Here is a 25933-nt window from a genome sequence, read left to right as displayed (position 1 = left end):
TGTGCCTCATCCCTTTCCTCACTTTGCAGCTCGTCTTGTCAGATATGGGTGAGCACACCGACTCCAGCGGCTCCATCAACGCCCTGAGACTCAGACGCCAGTGGAGAGCATGAAACGGTTAAAACGCTGAGTAACAGAGTGTTCTGGCTCTGCTTCGGCGGTTCTTCTCTCCCTCTCTCTCTTTCTCTCTCTCCCACTGATGAAAGCGCGGTGGCTAATACAAAGCATCAGTTTCACATCCTTACGGCGGCTGAACCCTGTTCCCATTCACCTCTTCCTCCTCCTCCTCCTCCTCTTCTCCCCCTCAAAGCCAGCGCCCCGAAGTGTGATTCATTTATGAACTCCGAGCGGCCATCGCGCCTCTGAACTGTCAAAGCACTCTCTGCAATCGACACGGAGGAGAGAGAAAAAAAAAGAGGGGGGGGGGGGGTGATGGCGGGGCGATGGGGAGAGAGGGTGGTAGAATGAGAGAACTTGCCTAAGATAAAAGCACTCTGTCATCCCTCTTTCTTGCCGCACTGTGAGAGGGAGGAGTGAGGAGGGGATGAGCCGTTTCGTTTGAGAGGCCATGAATATTCCACGCTATTGTCTGCCATGCCCTCAAGGTGTACGCTGTCAACACAAAGGCAGAGGTGCACTCAACACAGACCTGGAGGAGACACGACGGGGTGGGTGTGTGGGTGGGAGGGTGTGTGGGGCGCGAGGTGGCGGTGGGAGGTGAGATAGAGGTGCAGAGGACCCAGACAGTGGCGGCCAGGAAACCGCCGTCACATTTCACCCAATTCTCATTTTATTTCACTCAAGTGTTTCCTGTTCTTCCTGCTCACTCCTCTCTCTCTCTCTCTCTCTCTCTCTCTCTCTCCCTATCTCTTTCTCCTCCTCATCTTCCTCCTCCTATAATGTCAGTGTGTTGCCATTCATTGTCATTCATGAAAAATTCACTTTTTGTTTCTCAGCTGAGGGTTCCCAGCTGAGGTGGTGGGAAATCTCGGCGCTAAATAATGAATGGAGGAATATTTCTGCTTTGTTATCTTCTGGAAAGTAGCAAATGAGATGCTGTCGACAAAATAGACACTACTGTACAACCATGTAGAACCATACAACCATGAAGGATTAAGGAAAAGGGTCTGGATATTCTTAATTTTGCCGGTAAACCACAGCTACCAGTACACAGCCAATTGTCGGTGGATTCCACATGTAACATGTTCACCATATTTGAACAGTTTTTCCTATTATCACAGGCTGTGATGCACTTCCTCTCTACAGTATATGCACTGTTGGTCGAGGGGAAACGGTTCTCTGTTTGGACAGGACTGTTTTCCACCGAGCTGTCACTTCCTGTTAGCGTCACATGTCCAACCCTCGGCAGCAGGGTCACCAGTGACCCTCGGGGACGCCAGCACCGCAATCAATATCCTCCGGGCTTCCCTATAGGCACAGGACCGTTACGGTCACCTGAGTAGTTAAAGGGAACATCTGACCGTGTCTTGACCGTGTCCTGAGTGAGCAAAAGTTACCATGGAGGAGGAACAGACATAGTAGTGATGAAACTTCACTCTCTCCACTCCTAACAAAAACTACGGGTCCGTAATCATCTGACTATGTAATGAAACGCTGTCAGTTACGTAAGGAGTTATCATTATGATGATCATATTCCACTGTCTCCAGTGGTTATTTGTGAGGAGGGCGGTCTGCGGGTCAAGCTAGCGGCTTCGCACGAGAGGCACAGCAGTTCCTCTGATGTGTGGGCTCCTGTTGTGGTCTCACAGTAAGGAAGTTGACACATGGGGAGGCGGCGGTATTGTGGGTGCTAGCAATGCCGGGCACAGTACATGCAGTGTTAATCATGTGTCACGACCAGACAAACCCCAGGCCCTCACCACCAACACCACCCCCACCCCCACCCCCCACCCCCAGTTCACTCCACTCTCTTCCCACACAAAGGCACCGCCGGCAGGGACAGCCTGTGCCAGTAAAGAGCCTTGTCCTGTCTTGGACAGGATGAAGCTGTTTCCCCCCCCCCCCCCCCCCGCAGTCACAGAGCTGCCACTGGCCTTCCTCCACTCGGCTTTTCCTCTTCCTCCCTCCACCTCAGATCTCACCATGTCTGTTTTCATAGCAGTCATGGGGAAACACTGGCTTTGGCTGCACAGTGGTGCACACCGTCAACTCGGGACAATGTCCTGAATAGACTTGACCTTGAAGGACAAAACACAAATAGCAGTGTTTCTTTAAAAAAAAAAAAAACTTTACTTTGTATTCAAGTGTTTGGTAATGAGATGAAGCTATTATTAATGCAATTCTTTCTGGCAGGGTTTGACAGCACATTCTTACAATATTTCAGGCACCCCTTTCCAAGTGCATGTATATTTCAGGATTCAGAGCGCATGAAGACACTTAAGAGTCACAGTCACACACACACACACACACACACACACACACACACACACACACACACACACACGCACACAGACACTCTCATTAAGTAATCATGACGTTTACCACAAGCCTTCCCAACCAATCACACTCCAGGAGTAGGGTCACTCCGCCCGTGTGTGTGCATATGTCTTCCCCAGTAACTGCATCTCCTCTCGAACATGGCTCACTGAAATGGGTACATCAGTCTTCATCACACATTTACTGTCCCCGATAGCTTATCCTGTCTAAGGATCCCGACTAAAACTTCTGGAATTAGTGCAGATTTTTATGAGCTCATTTACATCTGTGTGGCAGACACTGAAACGCACAACTACACAACGCCTCTGTCTGCCATTAAACGGCCACACACACACACACACACACACACACACACACACACACACACAAACACACAAAACTTCAGTGCCGGAGCTAATTGGCGGAGAGAATCCTAATCAAAAAGCCCAAACATGCTTTCTTACGATACCTTCTGAGACGGGAGGAAAAACAGTGGGTGTGTTTCCATGGAAACTGTCCAAGAGAGAGGAGAGGTGACAGTGGAGAGAATGTGCCGGACACAGCCTTTGGTAACTCTAACACCAACACATATCATCACCAGCCTGAGTTCACTCCGGTCCCCACAAACACACAAAGTCTGCGATCTCTCATATCTCCAGTGAAACAGATCTACCGACTTAGCAGGGCAAGGCGACTGGCCCAGCAGGAAACCAAAGCCTCACCTGAAGAAAGGTATCGGGAACACCAGGTCAAGGACATGCGATGATGAAAGTGCATCAAACACATTGTGACACCAAGTGAAGCGTGACTTTTCTGGTACAAAATGGAATTTCTTAACACGCCTGCATGACTTGCACCATTTGAAGGCCTATTTACCTGCTCTGACCCAACAAATGTTCCCTTTTGATTTGTTTTCTTGCCAAAGAGAAATGCAAAAAGTGAAAAATTACAAATGTGACTTCAAGACTTTTTTTTTTTCAAGAAGGCATTGATGTTGCCCTCCTGGGATCCATGATTTTGAAACAGCTGTCTGATCAAATAATGAAGCAATAAAGCTTGAGAACAAAGACTTACATTCTTTTGGGGGCATCTGGTTTAAAGTCCTATACCAGAGCACTGTTGTTAATCACAATGAATGTTATCAGGACAGTTGCATTCATATAAATGCAGCCCAGCCACCCTGCCTTCGCACATACGGGGAGATCATTACAAATCCTGTCACATTTGATTTTCTTCCTAATGCATCACAAGAACATCTGGCCTCCGGTGCCGTAATAGCACTGTGATGAAATATGTCTGCATGTGTCTTTCCCAGGCTTAATAACCGACGGCACGTAGAGATTACTGCTACACAGTTAAGGGGCTTCGCTACATGCCACAATGCTCCGTGACTACAATTACAGCTGGCAATTACCAGTTTACGCTGTGCTTAAATTGGTCTGTTTAAAGTCGACTAAGCACTGTTCCATTATGTGTGTAGTCATCGGAGAAATGTAGCTAAATTGCGCATAGGTTCGGCCTCAGCACCACTGTTGTCGCACTCAATTGCATTCGTATAGTCTCGGCATTCGTATGGTTCTGCAGATGCTTTTTGCCGACACATTTTAAAAAGCAAAGGCTTGTTGTCGCTCACATGCGCGCGCAGGCACCTGCTGACCCTGGCTTTATCCGTGCTCCATAACCCTCCAGGCTGAGCCTCAGGCCAGCTCGGCTCAACCTTTTGTCTTCTGCCAAGAAGCAGCTATCAGGAGGGCCCTGAAAACACAATGGAGCCAAACATCTGTGCCCCTCTGATCAACCCAGCCCTCCAGGATTGATCAGACAGTTAACACAATGGAAGGCCTATACAATCACATTTTACGAACTAGCATAATGTAGGGCTAAATACAAGCTCTGCATCAAAATGATGGCTGATTGGTATCTCTTGATTTAATATTCCAAACAAGTCAGCACACTTTTACTACATTGATTTTTGTTGACCTTTGGGGATATCTGAAGGGATGCATAACTCAAACAAGGACAGGCCTTCTCAGCACCTCTTAAGTAATCAATAAAAATACAGTATGATTTAAATGACTTGAAGACGTTAGATAACAGCTTTTGATAAGAACTCCTGAGGACGAAATCTTACAAAAAATATTTAATATCATTTACTTTGACAAAACACTTTAATTTTTAATCATAGCTATGACAAGGTGGTGATGCTCTTGAAATTATACAAATACCCATGTTTTCAATAACACATGGCGTTATTACTGAGTCTAGATTTGATAGGCTACACATCAATTTATTTTACAAAATCATCATAGCATTGATTAAGTTTTAATATATCATCTTCACAACTAAGATACTGACTCAGACTAACACTACTTAATGTATACCCTAAAAGTTACCCCAACACAAGCCTATACATTCAATATTTTATGACAAGTCAGTATTAATATTCATATTATTATTATTATCATCTTAAAATATTCAGAAATCTCATTAAAAACATACAATTAGGAAGAAACCATAATCTCATGTGTATCATAATATTACAAATGTTAGAAAATAAATTAGATAAATTAATGTAACAATGACATTGACAGTAGGTAGGTTGGCACTTAAACATTATCTCTAGTTTGCCATGTCTGTAATGTTTATCTAAATGGCATGTATACTATATTCTATAAACTGTATACCCCAATTTGCTACCACATGTACAGTTGGCATTGTTTCAAAAGAATGTGATGCTATATTTTCAATACAGACTGGTGTTTCAGTTTTAGTATTCATTTTATAAGCAGTTTACATAAAATATATACTGTTTACTTCCTTCACTTTGTTGAAAATGAATCATGTTATTGCACCGAATGTAATAATCACTTTCCAAAACAGATTAAAATTCTTTATACAGCGCATCTTTGCATTCTCATATGAAATATTTTCACAGGAATTAACTGTCCCTTTCGTAAAAAGCCATCATGTTTTTCAAAAAGAGGATAGCATGTCTAAGAAATCATTTGTATTTTACGATCATAAAAAGTAAAAATGGCTGTGTCTGAATATGTGCAACTAATATAATCCTTATCTGTCGATCCTTATCTTACTCCTAATCTAACTCACACGTTTGGTTCTGAAAGGTTCCGTCCTTTAATATAAATGACAGTGAACATTCATACATAGCACAACCTGGAACAGACACGGCCCAACCCAATCATTCTTCACACTTCATGAACACATTGCAACTGCTACTAATACTGTGTCCTGAAAAGGCTTCATGACCCATGTCTCATTCTCAACTACTAGAAATACGGTCACAACTGAGCCCTAATCTGTCTGAAATATGTGTGAAATATGTGTGCAGTGTATGTACTTATGAATTGCAAATGTCTGTGAGTCACTGTGACTGTGTGTGTGTGTGTGTGTGTGTGTATGTGTGAATGCCCCTCTGTGCACGTGTATATTCATGCCTATGTGAGTATGCATATGAGTGTGTATTTGTGTCTTATTATCAGGAAATGATGGTGTATGACTATGTCTGTGCATGTTTCCATAAGAAATAATAAGTGCTATGCATCATTCTAGCTTAAAACTTCTGACAAGGTGTAAATTGATAAGGGGAAAGAAGGGGTAGAAACGAAAGAGAGGCAATTAATAAGGGGAAAGAAGGGGTAGAAACAAAAGAGAGGCGCAGTGACAACTGTTCATTGGGGCTGAAAGTCTGATCTTGTGAGTAAAAGTTCAGCTGGTTTCTGTAAACACTATATTGTTCTGATCATGATTGTAGTATCCTTTCCGAACTTTCTAACAGAGGGTAAATGAAATGGTGCGTTGCACTGAACACATGGAGATCTTGCCCAGTTCACAGCGTAGAGGAGCTCTGTTTATAGTCTCTCAAGATGACCGACGCGTAGGTCATACTCGGAGGAGTGCACAACACCGACTCCGAGACGGGCGAGCTGGGCATGGGGCTCCCGGAGCCCGCCGAATCTCGGAAAGGGGAGGGCGGCATCAGCGCCAGCGAATCCTCCATCGCCATCTTGATGTTGACCAGCTCCTCCTCGTCGTGGATCTGGGCGTTGTCGTACATGTAGCCGTGGAGGAGGCCGAAGCGCTCCCCCTCGCCCTCCACCTCCTCGTCCTCCAGCGGGGAGGTGGGCTCGCTGTACTCGCCCAGGTGCAGCGGCTGGGACTGGATGAGGTGCGGGGACTGGTGATAGACCGGCCGGCCGCCGTTGCCGGGCAGACTGATCATGTCGCTCCGGTGGGGGTTGGGGCTGGGGATGGGGCTGGGGCAGAAGAGGGACGCGCTCTCGTGCGGGGAGTGGGCGCTGAGGTGCAGGGGGGGAGGGAGGGGGCTGCTCGGAGGCAGCTCGGGGGCGAAGAACGGATCCAGGTCTGCCCCCCCTCCTCCGACCGCCTGCTGCGCATGGGGTGGCGGCCGGGGCGACGGCTGGACGAGGGCCGTCATGGGGGGGCTAGGCGGAGGGGGGTTGTATCGGAGTGGCTCGCCCTCTTCCTCCTCAGCCACGTTGTACAGAGTCTTGGTGCTGAGGTCTGAGTAGTCCAGGCCAGAGCCTTGGCAGGTATTAGTTAAGGGTTTGATGACTGCTGTCTGATTGGAGCTGGTCTCGGGCTTCCGCACATGAACTGATAGTCTGTGCCACATGTGCTCTCCTTTCGGAGGATGTCTTGAACCTGGTTCAGACCATGACACAGACTTTCCATTAGAACTATGAACAGAATAAAGACAGCTGTTATTTCACAGGAACCCAGAAAGGTGAAGACATAAAACATTTCTGGTTCATGTAAAAAACATAATACTTTTTTTATTGCTGTCCAGCAAGAACTCACACAAAATACTATTGAGTAATGAGTTATAAAATGTAACTCTACACAAAAAGATTGACATACACTATTTATTTAGAAGTTTTGTTTAGAAGTTGACTGTGTCAGGTCAATAATTGATGGTAAGCTGATCCAATTTTCAGCTTCTGTGGAGTTTCTACTCCATCAAACTACTTTTAATTAATGATGAAAAACTTCCATAACTCAAACTCAGCTCAGCCTGAACCCTGTTGCTGCGTCCTCCTGGGACATCTGGGCTTTAATTGCATTCAACCCTGCCAATGAAAGATGTCTGCGGGAGACTTTAATTGAGGCCTGACCTTAAGAGGCCTAACCCCTGTCTGGAGCACAGCCTGACTTAATCAGGAGCTTCCAACCTGCTTCCCCGAGGATCAGCAGCAAGCGGGTGAGCAACAGATAGGTGAGGTGCAACAGATAGGTGAGGTGCGTCTTTAGCAACAAATGGGTGAGGTACGTCTCTAGCAACAGATAGGTGAGGTGTGTCTCTAGCAACAAATGGGTGAGGTACGTCTCTAGCAACAGATAGGTGAGGTGTGTCTCTAGCAACAAATGGGTGAGGTACGTCTCTAGCAACAGATAGATGAGGTGCGTCTCTAGCAACAAATGGGTGATGTGCAACAGATAGGTGAGGTGCAACAGATAGGTGATGTTGAGGTGCAACAGATAGGTGATGTTGAGGTGCAACAGATAGGTGAGGTACGTCTCTAGCAACAGATAGGTGAGGTGTGTCTCTAGCAACAAATGGGTGAGGTACGTCTCTAGCAACAGATAGGTGAGGTGTGTCTCTAGCAACAAATGGGTGAGGTACGTCTCTAGCAACAGATAGGTGAGGTGTGTCTCTAGCAACAAATGGGTGAGGTACGTCTCTAGCAACAGATAGGTGAGGTGCGTCTCTAGCAAGGCCGTAGTCATGATGTCAACATTGGGGGGGACCAAATCTGTGGTGGGGTCTGAGGGACCCCCAAACAGAATTTCATACCTACCATGCAGAAATATTATTAAAAATCACAAACAAGTCGTTAGTTAGGTCAGTCAATTAGGTTATTCCAAACTTTTGACGGACACAGATGCCCCCCCCCCCCGCAAGATGCAAGATGCCACAATAATTTCTAAGAGGCCTATACACTGTAATTTCTGGCATTACTGCTAGCATATGAATGCATTATTTATGTTGAAAGACGTGAAAGAAATGACACAGGCTTGCACAAATTCATCATTTAAAATAAAACGTTTCACTTTCACTATCATTGCGAGAACAGGCTACAATATGGAAAATGTTCCCTTTCAGTCTGATCGGCTCCAAACATGTATGGGATTTCCTTAGCCTGTGCTACACCTTTCCAAGAAGTTTTGTGAAAATTGTACCGGTAGCTTTTGCGATATTGTTGACAGCCCTACCTCACCGCAGTAGGGTGCAGTAAATGGAAGCTTTTGATAGCGCACGCCACTAACGAAAAACGGAAAATCAAAAGGACAAACCACTCAGGGGTGTAGGCTACTCTGGAACCATAGGTCACTAATTTGTGCATTATTTACGTTTGATTACATTTCAGATACGTGTTGGTTTCCTGTAGGCCTAGTATAGCGCTTTATTCTTTCTTTATTTTTCTATGTCCGAATATTGAGGGGGACATTTTGGTCATATTTGAATATTGGGGGGGACACGTCCCCCTCAATGTCTATGGTGACTACGGCCCTGGTCTCTAGCAACAAATGGGTGATGTGCAACAGATAGGTGAGGTGCAACAGATAGGTGAGGTGTGTCTCTCCGCTGCTCAGGCTGGCTGGTTAGCGAGCTCAGGAAGATTGGGGTGGGGCGGGACAGGGAGACTTACTTGGTACCAGAGCCATCCTTCTTCCTTTTGAACATGTTGATGAGGCTGTTGCTGCGGCAGGCGATCTTGCCATCGCCCACGTGCATGCGCACCACATCCGAGGTGGTGAAGGCGCTGCGGACATTGCGCTCGGGCTTGGCGAGGATGATGTACATCTTGGGCGTGAACATGCAGCTCAGCGCCACGGTGACGCTCAGGCTGACGGAGAAGGAGGTGGTAATTATCTTGTAGTTGGAGCCAAAGTAGATGGGCACGAAGGCCAGCCAGATGATGCAGGTGGTGTACATGGTGAAGGCGATGTACTTGGCCTCGTTGAAGTTGGCCGGCACGTTGCGCGTCTTGAAGGCGTAGTAGGTGCAGCTGAGGATGAGGAGGCCGTTGTAGCCCAGTGGCGCCACCATGCCCACGTTGGACGTGTTGCAGATGAGGAAGACCTCGCGGATGTTGGGGTAGAACTTGACCGGTGACGGCGGCTCCAGGATAATGAGTGTGACCTCCAGTGTGAGCTGGATGCTGATGAGGACGGAGGCGATGACCACCTGCGCCCAGGCGCTCATGAAGCGCGGCTTGCGCGTGCAGATCTTCTTCTTGCTGCCGGCCAGGATGCGGGCGATGCGATTGGTCTTGGTGACCAGTGCCGAGTAGCACATGGACGAGGAGAGGCCCACTAGGAGGCGCTGCAGGTAGCAGGAGGCCACAGTCGGCCGGGCGATCAGCGTGAAGGGGCAGATGTAGCCCAGGAAGATGCCGGCCAGGATGATGTAGCACAGCTCGCGGCTCGATGACTTGACCACCGGAGTGTCCTTGTAGAGGATGAAGATGAAGGTGACGAAGCTGGTGACCAAGATGCCGAGGCAGGAGAACACCACGGCCACGATGGACTCAGGATTGCTCCACTCCAGGTACCGCAGGGTGATGGGCTCACAGACTGGACACACAGAGCAAACAAGAGAAACGTGTTATTTAGGTGTGCTATTGAGGAAGCATAAATATGCATGCTTGAAAAGTTTCTAATGAATAAATAAACATTGTCTGAGATGATGAAATAATGATTTGGTAATAATGAATATGAAGTGAATTGCAACGTTCAAAGTGAGTGCATCAGTGATTTTCCAGAGCTGAGGAGAAATATACAACTTTAATCTCCAAAATGTGCCAACTGATGTCAAGTAGGGCATATTCTTGTGAGGAGTCTATGTTAAAAAAATCATGACAAATGTAACTGAAGTGTCTCATTTGACTTTCAGTCAATTTTTTATGTTTTTCAGTCAGAGATGAAGACAAAAGCATGTCAGAGTGATTGAAGAAGACCCGGATCTCTTCCCATACATATGACCCGCTGAGAGCAGTGCCATTATATATTTATACTCACAAAAATACTGAAGCAGCCCGGGGAGGGTGCTGGGACCCGCTCTCGTGCACAGTTGGCCATGAATTAAAAATGGCCGTGGAATTTTTCTTTGGATTGCCACGCTGCTTTTCTGCTTTAAAATCCATGCCTGTGTCGGTGCCCACTCCAATGCACCAAAAAGCTGAAGTAGGTTTCCAGTCCAACTAAAAATAAACAGGTCCTCTCTCCGCGGAGGACCGGCCAGTGAGATGGAGCCCGGCCCAGCGAAAGGGACGCCACTGCAGCAGAGTGCAACAGAGCCGGAGTGTCCGTCCACCAGCGGTGCTCTACTTACGGCCTTAATGCTGCTCTACTACAGCCACTAGACCAGATGCTGGTCAAATACTGTTATTGCTATTTGAGCAAACAGCTGACAAAATGTTTCTTTCTGTTTGGTCATGTACCAGTTAAATACTGGTTCCGATTTGAATAGCATTAAATGAAATAGGCCTACAGTAAATGCTCTCACACATACTGTGGACTTATTCTATCTGCTCTCTTTGCAGTTTGTCAGATTGACTGAATGAATGCTTTGCACTTATTTTTCTTGTAGCATGATTGTTGTTCCTCAGTTGCATGTTGCTTAGAATAAAAGTGTCTAAATGAACGTAAATGTAAATGTAGGCTAATTCAATTCAGTGTATGATTGGTGGAAAAGTAACTGAATGGACAATAACATTTAACTTGAGGCTGTTTCCACTGATGGCTGTGTTGAGTACTTCAGCTAAACTGTATATTCTATCTAACAGCTATTGTAGAAGATCCCCTGAGATGAAAACAGGCTCTGGCATGGTCCCAGGCTCAGTAATCGGCAACAGTAGTTTTAACACGGTCAGGCTGTTTGAACAAATAAGGCTAGATCCAAAGAGACATATACGCTTGCCTGCCAATTATTTTGTGTGTGCAGAGCACATTAACTGAGGATTTATGTACTAGAGACCTGCCAGTTAGCAAGACATTAGCACAGCTTACATCACCTTCACCATCACCTCCTCTTCTAGAAAATTACTGAGGCAAGTTTTGACCAAGTGTACTGCCTTCAGGCTACTGTGTCAATGCAGGTGTTTTGGTAAGGTATTCTGAGCTAAAAATTAGATTCTACTTTCTATCTATCTATCTATCTATCTATCTATCTATCTATCTATTTAGTTATAGTAATATTTTTATTTGGTAGGTTGCCTAACCTGGAAAAAAATTAGAACAGTAACCCTCACACACATACCTCACACTCCTGAACACACATCCTCCTTGGCTACAATGCAACATAAATGTAAATGGATGAGATTGCTGATCGAATTTATACCCTGCACAATCCAAAGGTAAATGTTTTAACCAAATGCCATTGACCTCTTCTTGATCTGTTGTCCCAGCAAATGGTGAAATATATTTTGTTTTGTTCTGTTGTTTTCCAGTATTTGCTCAGGTGGATATTTTGTTGTTTTTCCAGCGTTTGGTCAGGTAGATATTTTGTGGTTTTCTCAGGCCTATTAGTCACCACATTACAGTTTTTCTCAGTCACTTTGGTGCATTTCTTAGATCTACTAGAACTACTAATTCAACCTCCACATCATAACTGCATTTCTCATTACTGCAAACAAACAGCAAATGCTTTCACACATCCATGCAATTGCTTGGGTGGAATTGTCTGCTGTTTTTCACATTACCAGTTGCTTATGTCATGTCATTCAAAATGCATTCTCTGTTGAGTAGCCTAGTTCTTCCCCCCAGAACATTTAGGCATTACATTCATTGTTTTCTAATATGATTTCTTTTGGAAAGGACTGCTGTACTGTTACAGTAAACAGTCTGGTCTTTCTGTCCTGTATGACAATGAATTACAAAGTCTGATAACAAACTGCAAACAGTAGGCCCACTTTAAAAGACAGTATAATCTATACATAATGTATAAATAGAATGTATACATCAGGCATGCAAACTGGTCAGGGGTGAAAAAGGTGAGAAGGGCACGCGAAGTGACAATAGTGCATAGCTTCCACCGAGTATGAAATGGCCCAAAACCAGAGATTTACAAAGAAAACAAACTATAAAATCACTAAAAAATTTGTTGTGGCCAAAAATATCATATGTATGATAAAAATAAGTGAATATAAAAAAAGTGTCTTCTTCTCCTATTTCTCCTTAAGTGTGAGGGGCCCGTTGCACTGTTTTGCAGCATGCTTCAGCATGGCCCTCCTCTCCTCCTAAGCAATCTACATGAGTTTTCTTTCTTTCTTTTTTCTCTGTGCCTTAAGTTCAGACATTTCTGAAGATTTCAGGCCTATTGGACATGAAGACATAGTAGGCATAGTATTAGAATAAAGATGATAAGTTTGAATATTTGTTGAACCAAACCAGGTGAAACTTCAGACTAACATTATATAAAATAGGGTAGACTAGACTAATTTGTAAAATCGATTTGAAATGTTTTAACTTCCTATGGAATGGGCATTTTTGTGTCTAGACCAGGTCTTGTGAAGCCGTGTGCAAAAGTAGATCAAAATAAAATGTAAAATGAGTCATTTAGACCATTATTTGCTAAGATATGCTCATGCGTTTTGTAAAATCCCCAATGGAAACTCCCCATAGGACTTTTGGTTACCCAAAATGCATACTGACAATAAAAGCCTTACTGTGTGGTTTCTGGACTATTTGGATTGTTTGTCAGAGGTTCTGATGGAATGACTACACTATGGAATAATTACAGAAATGTATTTGCATTTTCTTTGTTGGTTCAATGGGTGTGGATAAGATGGATTATACATCTGCACAACAAATATTGGATAAAACAATGGATAAAAATATGGATTCCTGTGACTATTTCAATACCCAATTTGCTGCATTTATCTTATTGATAAGGATACACACTGCAGCTAGAAGGTAGGGAAGCACCGGAGGGCAATTTGATACAATGTAAAGCACTATACAGATTGTACATGAAAAAGGTTTTCATATATGGATTCCCAAGTGTCCAAGCTTTCAAATGGTGTATAACATTACTATGCTACATAGCAATATGGTGCAATTGATTTATAATGTTGGGGGAGAGGGGGGTGGGTGTGTTGTGGAGGGCACACTGTTTCATAACAAGTGTTATCCTGCAGCCTAGGTTACTTACAGATTGTGGCATTGTGCTAGTTAGTTTGTTTAACCAACCAATAAAGTTGTGTTGTGTGAATAGGGTTCACACTACATGTTAAACTGTAGCCTACCCTATAGGAACAGGCTACTTCGTTTTAAACGTTTTGCACAGCCCAGTTTAGGAGACATTTAACTCTTTAGGTCATTCACATTAGCCTTTTCTATACTGATAAGGTCTGTGTATTTGCTTCACCTTTTGCCGATCTAGACCAAGTACAGCACGTAACCTATTCATTAACTCCTTGTGTCTATATTTCTGTCTCATATCGCTAACTTTAACAACATAAAAACAAAACCGCCAATGCTACGTTGCTACACTAATCTCAAAGTCTTTTGCTAACAGAAGTTGAAAGTTTCAACTAGCCCACCTGTGACATCTCTAGGCACCTCTCCTCGCCGTGCTCACATTCCAGCTGACATTTCAGACGCATCTAGGCCTATCTGCGCTCACAAAAGGAGGCTATACCTGCGCGAGCGTTCTGTTCACGTTGCCTCTGCAGCAACAAGCTTCCACTGATGTTTAGTAAACGCACATAGCCTAACATTCGTTGCTGAATTTTTTAATGGCGCTCTGGCAACACCAAGATGTGTTTGCGTCTGCACAATAGTAAACTCAGCTCACGTTGACACCCCGCCCCCTAAATATTTTCTCGTCGGTTCTGCACAAACCACGTAAGTCAGTCATTTTGGATTCAAAACGGCGAATTTCGCCGAAAGGGCAGAGTTTGCATGCCTGAAACATAATCAGTTGCATGGATGTACTAAAGCATTGGCTATACAAGATTGGGATAAATTGCTTTTATGATGTGCACAAGCCATAAGGGTCCGTGTAACGCTTTGCAGTGCTATGTTCTATTTGCAGAATTCACATGAAAAAATATAAAAATAGGCTTAAAAATCCGTTATCCATTCTTTAGGACGGCACAGTAAATGGGTTATTGTTGCATATTTTGATTTTCAATTAAGCACAGTTACGGTTTTCTGTTCAGAAGTTAAAAATTGAAATGATGCGTCAATTTTCTAATTTTCCTTTTTTGAGCTTTTGGTTGGACTGAACCACGAGCACCTGGGGGAGAACACCATCTAGCTGGGCCAGGCTAGATGGTGGAAGAGAGCGCCGCCTAAGTTGTGCGTGATTTTGACTCATTACTTTAGTGATTAATAACTAAAACTTCGCCGATTTTTGGGAGATGGCACGTTAAACATAACTTTCAGCCTATGTTGAACATATCTACAGTATATTTGAATACCATGGCCATGCCATACCATAGCAAATAATTCCCCAAAGCAGAATTCTTTGCCATCGACGTCAGTCTAGGCTATAGAGGCTACCCCAAGCACTGTTTGACATGGGACATTTTTGCTATTTAACACTTTACGCTAGACTATGTTTCATTAGGCTAAACGAAGACACAACAGTGAGTATATGCCTAATCTATTTATTAATTTCAACAGCAAATAGCCTACATTGCTATAGGCTACGGCTCAAGTCCATTGGATCATGTAGGTCTCCAAAGCCTCCCAGAACATGAACATTCTACACACGTACTCATAGGTATCAGGATGCAGCAATGTCTCCCTCTGCATCTGAAGTTCTGATCTCGAACTGACATTATCAATTGCTTGGCACCTTGATGCAAGCTGAACTGTGTTTGATAGGCCTCCATCTCTACATCCGCTGATAAAATGTGATCACCAACACCGCGCGCCAATATGTATCAGGGCAACCCCCTACGCTTGTGGTTCACCCCAACAAAAACGGTAAAAAGGGCAAAAATCCAATATTAACTGAATTTTACTTTTGTTTCCAATCCAGTTTCTGTCTTTTTCTTTATCTTGACTAATGACACATTTAGAAAATAGCAGCAATTATCTATTTGCTGACCAGTTAAAAAAAATTGAGAATTGGATTATTGAACACATTTTTTATTTGGATCAGATGGATGGAGCAAATAGAACAAAGCACTGCAAAGCGTTGATAAGATGATATGGAGTTGAACAAGCAGTTTTAAGAATTTCAATTCTGATCTGAAAAATGCACCAAAGCGACTGATGAAAGCGGTAAGCATTTTGTGCAGGCTACACCCTTTTGCAGTTAATCCACTGTGTGGTCTGTACAAATTGTTTGGAGAAATGTAACGTTAATGATGATTTAAGAAATGCATCAATGCGACTGAGAAAAACTGTAATAATGCTAATGTATTTCAGTAAGTCATTATTCAGATTTACTCTCACATTTCCTGAATTAACATTAATTAAATACAATAATTTACATGGCACGTAATTGCTCATAAATACCACATAATTACTTTATTTGTTTAATGGATTCAAAGTGACTGAACTGACTTTATGTTTTAATGCAGTTGAGCTTCATCAGAGGAGTTCTAGTATGTTTTCTACATGTTTACTAATGTGTTTTCCTTGATGCAGACAATACTAAAATAAACCAGACAATAGTGTCATCCTGTCAGTAACATCAGCTGAGATTCACAGTGTTTTCATCAATAATGTTGGAATGTTAATGCTAATGTTAATCTGTGGCAAAATGCGACAATGTGAAAAAAAACCAAGCTGTCAAAGCCAAATATTAATCTAATCCCCATCAGCCCCTTTGTTTGCCTCACCACTCTCTCTCTCACTGTATCACTGCCAGATTTGTATTCCTCATAGATTTCCTGTTTTCCTTTTTGCCACACCGTTTGATCTGCACCTGTCATGCTTTGTCTCTGTCATTTAGAGCTCACCCTTGAGGTGAGTGACAGGTGGCCCGCATTGCAAATGACATCCCTTCTGACAGGGTCAACTCTGGTGAATACATCTGCTGCAACACCCCTCTAAGTTACGCTGGCTTCTTATACAGGAGATCCAAGATGGTGCTGAACACACCTATGCATATAGGGCATCCTGTAAAGATGCTGCATTGTCTTTGAGCGTTATGGAGGGCCTTTGAAAATAGGACAGGCTGCTGGAGTGTGAAGTGGGCCTGTCAGGCGAGCAGGAGCAGGAGGAGGCTGGGAGGGAGAGTCTCCGTGACGATGATGAATGGCCTTCAAGTGCCATGGGAAAGCTCTAGAAATAGGACATTACGGGTTCACCACCTAGAGGCTGGCCATGCTAATCGTAGGCTGGAACTATCGCACATGGAGAGAGACAGCCTAATGCCCTCCCTCCTCTCCTCTCCTCTCCTCTCTCTGTGTGTCTGCCCCGCTTCACGGCTGAAGACCCCCCCCACACACACACACACACACACACACATTCACACGCTTTCCAAGATAATCATTAGCGATTCGTGTGAGTCATTCAGGTCACTGGGAGAATGTGTCTAACTGAAACGAGGGGCAGCGGTGTGCCACGTTAGACTGTCCCAAGATCAGGCTTTCAGCATATTATGTCCAATTACGGGAGCACCGGGAACATTTTCAGTGACAGCATAGCAATAACACTGCTGCAAATGTCTAGTTGAGATTTTGTTCCAAGGACAACGTTTTGGATCAAGTCACAAGTAAGTGACAAGGACAATCGTCCCAGCAGGCAATAAACACCAGAAAATACAACTGCGCTGCTAAGCTCCTTATGGTAATTTTCGAAACACAGACTTGCTGTTAATGGATGCAGATGGATTTAGCATGACAGTTGTGAAAGTATCAAGATGCCTAAAAGCACTCTGGAGGGATACATTGGCAGAGACTGAGAGAGGATGTGGCAGAAATTAAGTGACAGAGTGAAAAAAAGAAGAAATAAAAGTAAGTACTGTACATACGTTCATAGAGAGACAGATGGAGTCAGACATAAAGAATGGGCATCCTTCCAATCACACAGAGAGAGAGAGAGGTGTGGCTCTGCTGTAGCCTACCTTGGAGCTCCTCGTCTGGCCACCAGCCCAGGTCGCAGGCCTTGCAGGTGAACTCATCCTGGACGTACTCATTATCCTTGCAGGCGGTGCAGATCCAACAGCAGCTCACCTCCCCTTTCCTTATCACCTGCACAGGAGAGTCAAGGCATCAGAAGCTTACTCAACGTTGCAATGCTTACCATGTCTTTGGAGGATTTGTTGTCATTGAGTGCATTGTTATCTAGTATACTCTAGAACAAATGATATGGTGAGATCCACGTCACTTTTACACATTTATAAACTGGAGCATTTCAAATGAGGTTAATTATTTGTCGATTAATATATGATCAAGATTGTGATATGCATTCATGATCACCCATCTTATTTTAGATCTTGTTTATACATTAACCATGTAATTGCATGTAATACTATAAAACTATAGCAATTACAGTGTAATAGCAATGTAACTATAGCAGTTACAGTATAATAGCTATGTAACTATAGCAGTTACAGTGTAATAGCTGTGTAACATAAGTAGCACAGGAGTGACAAAAAGCTACATACTCTCCACATTGACCCTAAGCTCTTGTAGTTCCACTGGTGAACCTCAGTGCTGATAATCATGTACCCTACATCTACTCTGATTCACTCTGATGAAAAAGGGCTTCCCAGATGAATACAATATAAATGCAGCCCCTGCCTGCTGCTACAGTACCTACCCTCTTCCCCTCTATTCTCTATTCTATCAAGCCCTGAGCTGTAATAGTTAACACTTCACACACCTCGTGGTTGCGTTAATGAACTCAGTCTGGATCAGGGTAGTGAAATGCTGTGAACCACGGAGAACAAGGCCAATTAACCTTGGCGATGACCTTGATCTCCACTGAGCCATAACTACATGATTGCATAGCCTGAGAGTCATGACAAAGTAATTCTGCAGGTTCAGGGACAGAGCAATGGTATTTAGTGCAAGGCTGTAATCATATTATACTTTGAGAGGGACATATCCCCTCCAATATTCAAAACTGCTCAAAATTATCTCAGTTAAGTGACTTGACTTGCACAATAATCCTCTCTTGAGCCATCGCTTACTCATGAAAGTTATAGAATACCATGAAATTATAAAAGAAGTTACGCACTGCCTTCTCTCTCCACCATTCCTTTCCTGTAGCATTTGATCAGTGCTCTTTTTAAGTTGAACTAGGGTAGTGCTTAACTACTAGCTACTACAAAATATTATTAACTAGAATACATAATACAAGGCCATATCATTTCTTATCACTATCTTATGTGATCATGTAAACTATATTCAGACCAAAACAATTGCACCCTATGCTATGACACTTTTTAACTAGATATGTTAGTTTTTTCTCCTTTACTCACCCCATGGCAACTTCTATCCCTACCCAATTGGCATTATCTTGCCCCCCCCCCCCCCTTAAGCTGCTCTGCTCTAGTAATATAGCCACACAAAGGCATACCCAAAAAGCACATGCAGATGTTGCTCAAGTGTTTTTGAACACAAAACACACACACAAACCGACACACACACATCACACACACACACACACACACACACACACACACACACACACACACACACACACACACACACACACACACACACACACAAACAGACACACACACATCACACACACACACACACACACACACACACACACACACACACACAAACACACAGACATCGTCCCCCCAATGTTGACTCCATGGCTACAGCCTTGTTTAAGTGATAGACTTTTCAACACTGTAAGGTTGTGTGTGCTAGTAGTCATTGCGTCATTGCACATTGTCATTGCACATTTTTCTATGGAGAGGATTGAATTGTTGAATTGTTCTGCTTTCAGCACAGAATAAACTGCAAGTATACAAATGAAAACTATATGCGTTCAATTTTAGATTTAGATTTTCACAGACTCAAATAAATTGTCCTCTTGAAGAGCTAACTAAATATTATATTGTTTGCTCAACAAATTCAACATGTAAGAACATTTTCAGATTAGCTTTTCCACAGGGCTTTCCAGGGGCTTAGCTGAATCAGGGAAAGGTCTAGAAGGATTCTGTTGAATAAGGTGCAGCAAAACTGCAATGAGCAGCATGACTGGGGGATAAGACTAAAAGGATCTTTAGCAAGGGTTAAGACTGGAGGATTGCAGAACCTCAGGAGGTCCACAGGCTGAAGGGCAGCCGAGGGCTTACCTTGATCTCGCCCTTGGAGCAGGGCTCGCTGCAGACTGAGCGGACCATCTCGCTGCGGTTCATCTGGATCACGGTGTCGTCGATGCTCAGGATGCCCTCGTGCCAATAGCCCACGTTGATGTAGTCAAAAACACCTCCATCCGCATATTGCAGGTTCATGATGTCATACCTGATGGGGAGACAACGATGTGCCATCAACACATGGATACTTCCTAACTCGACTTTTGGCAAAACACTTACAAAGGTAACATACATGGTGTTTTCAACTTTAAAATGGCCTTTTCTGTCCAATAAAAATGATGAAGAGGACACAAATGTTTTTATTTTCAACATTTTCACAAGTCTATACGCAACAACTGGAAACAACTCCCAGTCCAGGCGTTATTTATAAGGTGAATTTGGATCAAATTATACCAGGCTATGTGATCAGATCCCTGAATGTCTGTTTTCCCCAAACTCACCTGCCAGGTGAGTCACCATTCTGATCGAACCGCACGTCTTCCCCAGAAATGCCCGAGAAGGTCGTCTTCAGCAGGAAGTCGAGGAGTTTGCTGCCGTCGATGGGGTCCATGGCCTCACACAGTCCACCCTCACCATCGCACAGGTGCTGGTGCATGTCGTGGAGGCCATGAGCCATGGCATAGATGGCATTGATGACAAACCCCATTTTACTGTCCTGCACATAGTTGTCCTCCAGGCTCTCGTAACCTGGCAAGGAGACAAGGATGCTGATTAGAACTGGGGCTTAGGAGTGACATTTTGTATGTTTTTTTTAAAATACTGCATAATTACCCATGTTTGGTTACACAACAATACCATGCTATAAAACCAGCAAAAACACTGCAGAATTATAGCATCTGATCAACAAAAGACAAAAGCTGTATTAGTTCACATTAATGAGGAGACCGCGGTTAAAAAGGTTTCTACGATATTTTAACCTTGGGGGGTTAAAATGAGGGTACAGCTTCAAGCCTCTTCTTTACACAGCCAAAAAAACATATGCTGCTACAGTGTGCAAATGAGATAAGAGGTGATGATAGGGTGTCCAAAGAGCTGGTGTTATGCCGGAGCCATGGGCAGCAGAGCACACTGGACTGCTTTCTGTGGGAATGCGCATCAAAGGAGACGCAGCCATAAAATAGCGCATCAAAGGCACGCTTGTTACCATGGAGCAGGAAAACCGTTTCTGTGACCCAACTCAGCATTTAATTAGTAATGGACATTATGGTGACATTATTATTAATTGAGAAAGCATATTAAACATTTATTTGTGTACTCCTGTGCCCTACCCCGCCCCCCTCTCATTTCCCCCCCTTTGTGAGTCCCGAGGCTTTGTCTGGGAAAAAAATAATAAGACAGAGGGCGAAAAAACAACAGAGAGGTCTTTCAAAGGACACCCTATCAATTAACGAGCCTATTTGACGTCAAGCCGGCTAGAAGCACTAACAAGCATTTAGCTGATATTTGTGTGATTTATGTTTTTTCCAACACCACACTGTATGACAGTTCTCCACACAAGTTGCTGCATAAAATACTATAGGTATTCTCTTCTTCCTCCAGAGTATTGTACCCATAATGTCTTCTATCGAATGAATACTAATAGGCAGAGGCGATCTACAAATGATACCCCCATTAACACCAGATATCAACTACAGTAAAGCATTGCACTCTGGGAAGCAAGCGCAGGGGGTGGGGTGTGGTGGGGGAAGTGCTACATGGACCAAGACATGCAGTGTTGTCGCTGCCCTACTTTCTGAAATCTTCAAAGCAAACTGTGATGTATTATTTTTCATAAGACTTTATTGATGTAGGCGACCTCCTTTTAAATAAACTTGATTATGTCAATCCCTGAGGACAGCAGAGGGGCAAAGTTGCTTATGCAGATACACTGATAGCAAACGGGTCAAATCAACCCAATGCCTGTTCTCAGAGAAGAGGAGAAACCTCATTGTAGTCCACACTCTGAAGATAAAGTAACAATTGACACAGTATATATAAAAATGAGTGCACATTCATTTGAATACAGATGGATGAGTCACTGTGGTTGAACTGGTTGAACTTTCCTTTTTATACCATCATGCAGAGGAGTGATTAAAACATGAAGTCTGTGCTAAAAGTGTACGCAAGTTATCTATATTCATTTTAAACATTTATCTTCAGATTTTCTCTCTGTTAACATGCTATTTTACAACAGAGACAAGGATTCAAGTATACAATGTTAATTTGTTCTCATTAGGGACATTGTATTAGAGCTCTTAAACAAAGTCTAATCTTTCCCTCATTTCTTCATCCCACAGTATCATATGTCCGATATCATCTTGTGTTTATCGTTTATCCGAATCAGATCAGACTGTGCTAATGTGAGTGTGTCCTCATTACAGGCAGAACTACCATGTGCCCAGCTCTGTGCCCCCATAAACACACACACACACACACACACACACACACACACACACACACACAGACACACACACATATGATCATGTCTTCTACATCATAACTCTATCCAGTGATCCTCCCCACATGCAAAGAGCAACACAGCCAGTGGACGCCTACTGCAGTGCATCATACACATGTTATTGGGATCTCCAAAAGAAACGTGTAACAACATACACAAAACGTGTCAACGAAACCTTATCTTAGAGCGTTCCCATAACAGTGCACATTAACATCCCAATAACTGCATATAGTAGAGGTCAACAGATATATATATATATATTATTGGACCTGGATATAAAAGATCCCTTTTACTATTTTAAACTGATCCAACAAGCAATCTTCCACTAATCTTTCTCTAAGGATCTTACATTAGCTTTTGCTACTTGGCAATCCATATCGTACAATTGAGAAACAATTCTCACTAAACTGATACTTATAGTATATCAGTCGACCTCTATGTATATTCCTGAGGTGAAGTGGTTCAGTGTAGCCCATCTGAAAACACACTTACCATCTTGGAGCTCTAGATCAAAAAACATAATAAAGGCAACAGAACAGGAGACTATGACTGCATATCTGTTATAGAACTATTCACAGATGTGTCTGGTGCAGCTACAACTTTAGTGTGGACAAGAGCAGAGGGGTGAGTGGCCTCGTGTTCAACGGGAGAAGAGTGGGAAGTAAGAGAGAAAAGATGGAAAACAGGATTGTTTTCAAGAGAGGAGAAGATACATGGAAAGCACACGGTGGGTGCCGGTGGGTGCCGGTGGCTAATTACTCTAATATGACAAGATAAAGATGAAAACAGTAGGGCGTATGCTACGTGTACATTATTTCATGAGGTAAAATGTGCTCAACATGCCTGTTTATATTTACGTTTACACATCAGCACTAAAATCATCGGGCTTTCTAGTCTCTCTGTGATTGATATTGCTTTAATGTACAGGCCTCAAGCCCAAACAGTCATATTTGTGTCAAAATATTTCAGAAACGTAAATATATTTCAGACTGTCAGACCTGTCTCTAGTGTGAGCTTGTGTGATGTTTTCTCTGTTTTGAAAGCATGCTTTCTGAGCATTGTTTCAAGTGATCTAGAGCATAAAGTGATCTATTTTGGGGTCCGTGTGAAATACTATTACCAATGTGGCATAAAAATTCAATTTACCTAGATCACCTTTTGTCGGCAGAGTATTGAAGGGAGACAAACAGACATAAAACATGTTATGTTATTTGTATGACATGTTTACAATAGACATTTATGCAGGTAAAGCCGTAAAATCTTAAAGGTTTTAGGGCAGGAATATTGTCTTACACTTGCAATACCTCTGCCAGCCTCATGGGGCAGTCAGGGTGTTGCAGGTATAAGAGCAATATTGCATGTTCTAAAACCTTTAAAACTGTATTTGTTGCTGGACCCAAGTTCTGCAATGTTCAGTGTTTGGTTCTGTTACCTGAGCAGTTTTTGTAGTAGTTTGTGTTCTCCTGTGGGTGTCCTGGGATGCGACACTGGAACCGGTGTTGCCAGAACTCAGCGAACCATGGATTCCGCGTGTTGGTGTTGAGCCTTAGCTTCAGGAAGTACTCGTTGAACGAGGTCACTTCCTCCGTCTGAAGCTTCATGGTGATGCCACCCACCGCCTCCTGCTCGTAACCCTCGACCACCTCGTCTCGGTCCGCCCAGCCATCACTGTGTGGGAATGTCAGAGGTCGGACAGGTCAAAAGGTTAGAATGTAATTACGCACTAATTATCTACGTCGGTACCGAGCACCTGCAAGCCTTTGAATTAGAAGCGAGTGCAGGACAGGCTCGCTGACACCCCTCGGGAACGCTGGCCTAGTTCTATGTTTTCCTGCTTGTGCTCGATGCAGGAGAAATCAGAGGTGCCCAGAGCTGAGCGTGATGAGTGAGAGAGGGAGAGAGAGAGGGAGAGAGAGAGGGAGAGGAGCGAACGAGCGTGGTGGCAACACCTGAGGTTTACACTCAGGCTCAGAGTAACACACGCCTTCCTAACATACACCTCTTGTGCACACACACACATGCACACACACACACACACATGCACACACACACACGCACACACCAACACTCTCTCTCTCTCTCTCTCTCTCTCTCTCTCTCTCACACACACACACACACATACACACATACACACACACACACGCACACACACACACACAGACACACACACACACACACACACACACACAAACACACACACACACACACACACACACACACACACACATACACACATACACACACACACACACGCACACACACACACACAAACACTCACACACACACACACACACACACACACACACACACACACACACACACACACACACACACACACACACACACACACACACACACACACACACACACACAAATACACACACACACACAGACACACAAGTGCAATGTGGACAGGCTGATGGACAAGCAGTCATTCACACCCACATGCACACAATCAAAGAGATGGACAGATAGAAACAGCCGCAGGCACACACACACAGGGATGAACAGACAGGCACACAAACACACACACACACACACATACACACACACACAGGCACACATAGACAGATACCGTACACACACACACTCACATGGGGACCCACACAAAGACCCACACAGGATAAGACAGAGAGACAATCTCACTGGGCATGAATGTTCTGGGCTCGGCTGAATTGAGCGATCACAGGCCCTTTGTTTGTAAAAGGGCTTCTGTTCAAAGCTCACAAAGTCAGCCTTGACAGCCCCCAATCTGGGAGTGTTTTCCTTTCAACCTCACAGAACGCCGCAAAGATCCTGGAAATATTGGAACAAGTTTTACAGCTGGGCTTTTTGTCCAGTGGTGTCGTTTGGGTGAGCGAAGCCATCTGACAGCTGTTTGGCTCCACCATGAACATTGAAATGGGTCCTCTTCTGTGCAAATTCCTCTCCCCCTCCATTCCCTTGTCTTTCCCTGAGGGATTACACTGGAACAAATCAAAACTTCACACAAAAAACTCCAATCTCAGTCGTTTCTGTGCATAGAAAAAGGAAAGTTTCACACTGTCACACCGATTTGGTCCATTCCCTAGTTCTGCAATTCATGGAGGCACAATGAGCCTCGATTAGGGGCTCAAGCGGTCCCTGCCGATCCATCTGCTTGGAACATCTAATATCAGCAAGATGCAGACGCTAACTAGGCAGTTCTCCACGAAGGACAATGCCTGAAGAAAAACACTCATTAAAATCTTATCAAGCCACAGAGAGTACCTCCTTATTTTCTGGCAAGGCTGGCATGCTGTCTCACAACCAGAGGAAGTGTTTCCAATCAAAACCCTGCACACTCTCCCCCACCGAGGTGGGCCGTGATCGGCGTTAAAACACACTCACTGATTTACCGCCCAAGGTGAGGTGGTTACACCCCGGGAGTGATTTTAAAGAAAATGAAATTAGATGCGTCCATCGGCCATATTTTCTAAGTGACAGAAGGTGAGGAGGCAGCAGTAAACATGGTTAGCGTCCTCTTCCTCACATGCCTTTATGAGTTCTACTTTATCAAGCACACGCGCCCTTTTGCTGGATAGCATAGTGCAGCTTTTTGGAGCCCGATCTCCCTCACTCTGGAGACTCATTTCTGTCCGAGAGTCTTACCATCTGGCTCTCAGCACCCTCACCTAACGTATGCCAAGGACAGCCTATTCTTAGATGACTAGACACCAGCTACGAGTGAGTGGCTGTTTACGGTAATTAAGGCAGTTGTGTTTTTTTGTTGTTATTGTTGCCTGTTTTGTGTT

At 43.9% G+C, this 25933-nt stretch overlaps 1 protein-coding gene across 1 annotated transcript in view; it reads right to left on the bottom strand.

The window, feature by feature from the left end:
* Positions 1 to 6283: 6283 nt before the first annotated feature.
* grm1b (glutamate receptor, metabotropic 1b) overlaps positions 6284 to 25933 on the bottom strand; it is a 25398-nt gene continuing 5748 nt past the window's right edge. Inside the window, exons 3-8 of the mRNA XM_076299938.1 lie at positions 23593 to 23828; positions 20164 to 20410; positions 19703 to 19871; positions 17507 to 17633; positions 9126 to 10053; positions 6284 to 7154 (exon numbers count right to left, since the gene is read on the bottom strand). Of these exons, the coding sequence (XP_076156053.1) occupies positions 6284 to 7154; positions 9126 to 10053; positions 17507 to 17633; positions 19703 to 19871; positions 20164 to 20410; positions 23593 to 23828 (2578 nt within the window). The remainder of the gene's footprint in view (positions 7155 to 9125; positions 10054 to 17506; positions 17634 to 19702; positions 19872 to 20163; positions 20411 to 23592; positions 23829 to 25933) is intronic.

Source organism: Alosa pseudoharengus, unplaced genomic scaffold, assembly GCF_046254945.1.
Source record: "Alosa pseudoharengus isolate Yale_2024_CS ecotype anadromous, Long Island Sound unplaced genomic scaffold, YU_APseudo_1.1 YU_APseudo_1.1_scf_22, whole genome shotgun sequence".
Taxonomy (NCBI): domain Eukaryota; kingdom Metazoa; phylum Chordata; class Actinopteri; order Clupeiformes; family Clupeidae; genus Alosa; species Alosa pseudoharengus.
Note: the sequence above shows the minus strand (reverse complement) of the source record. Positions and strands in the feature narration are given on the sequence as shown.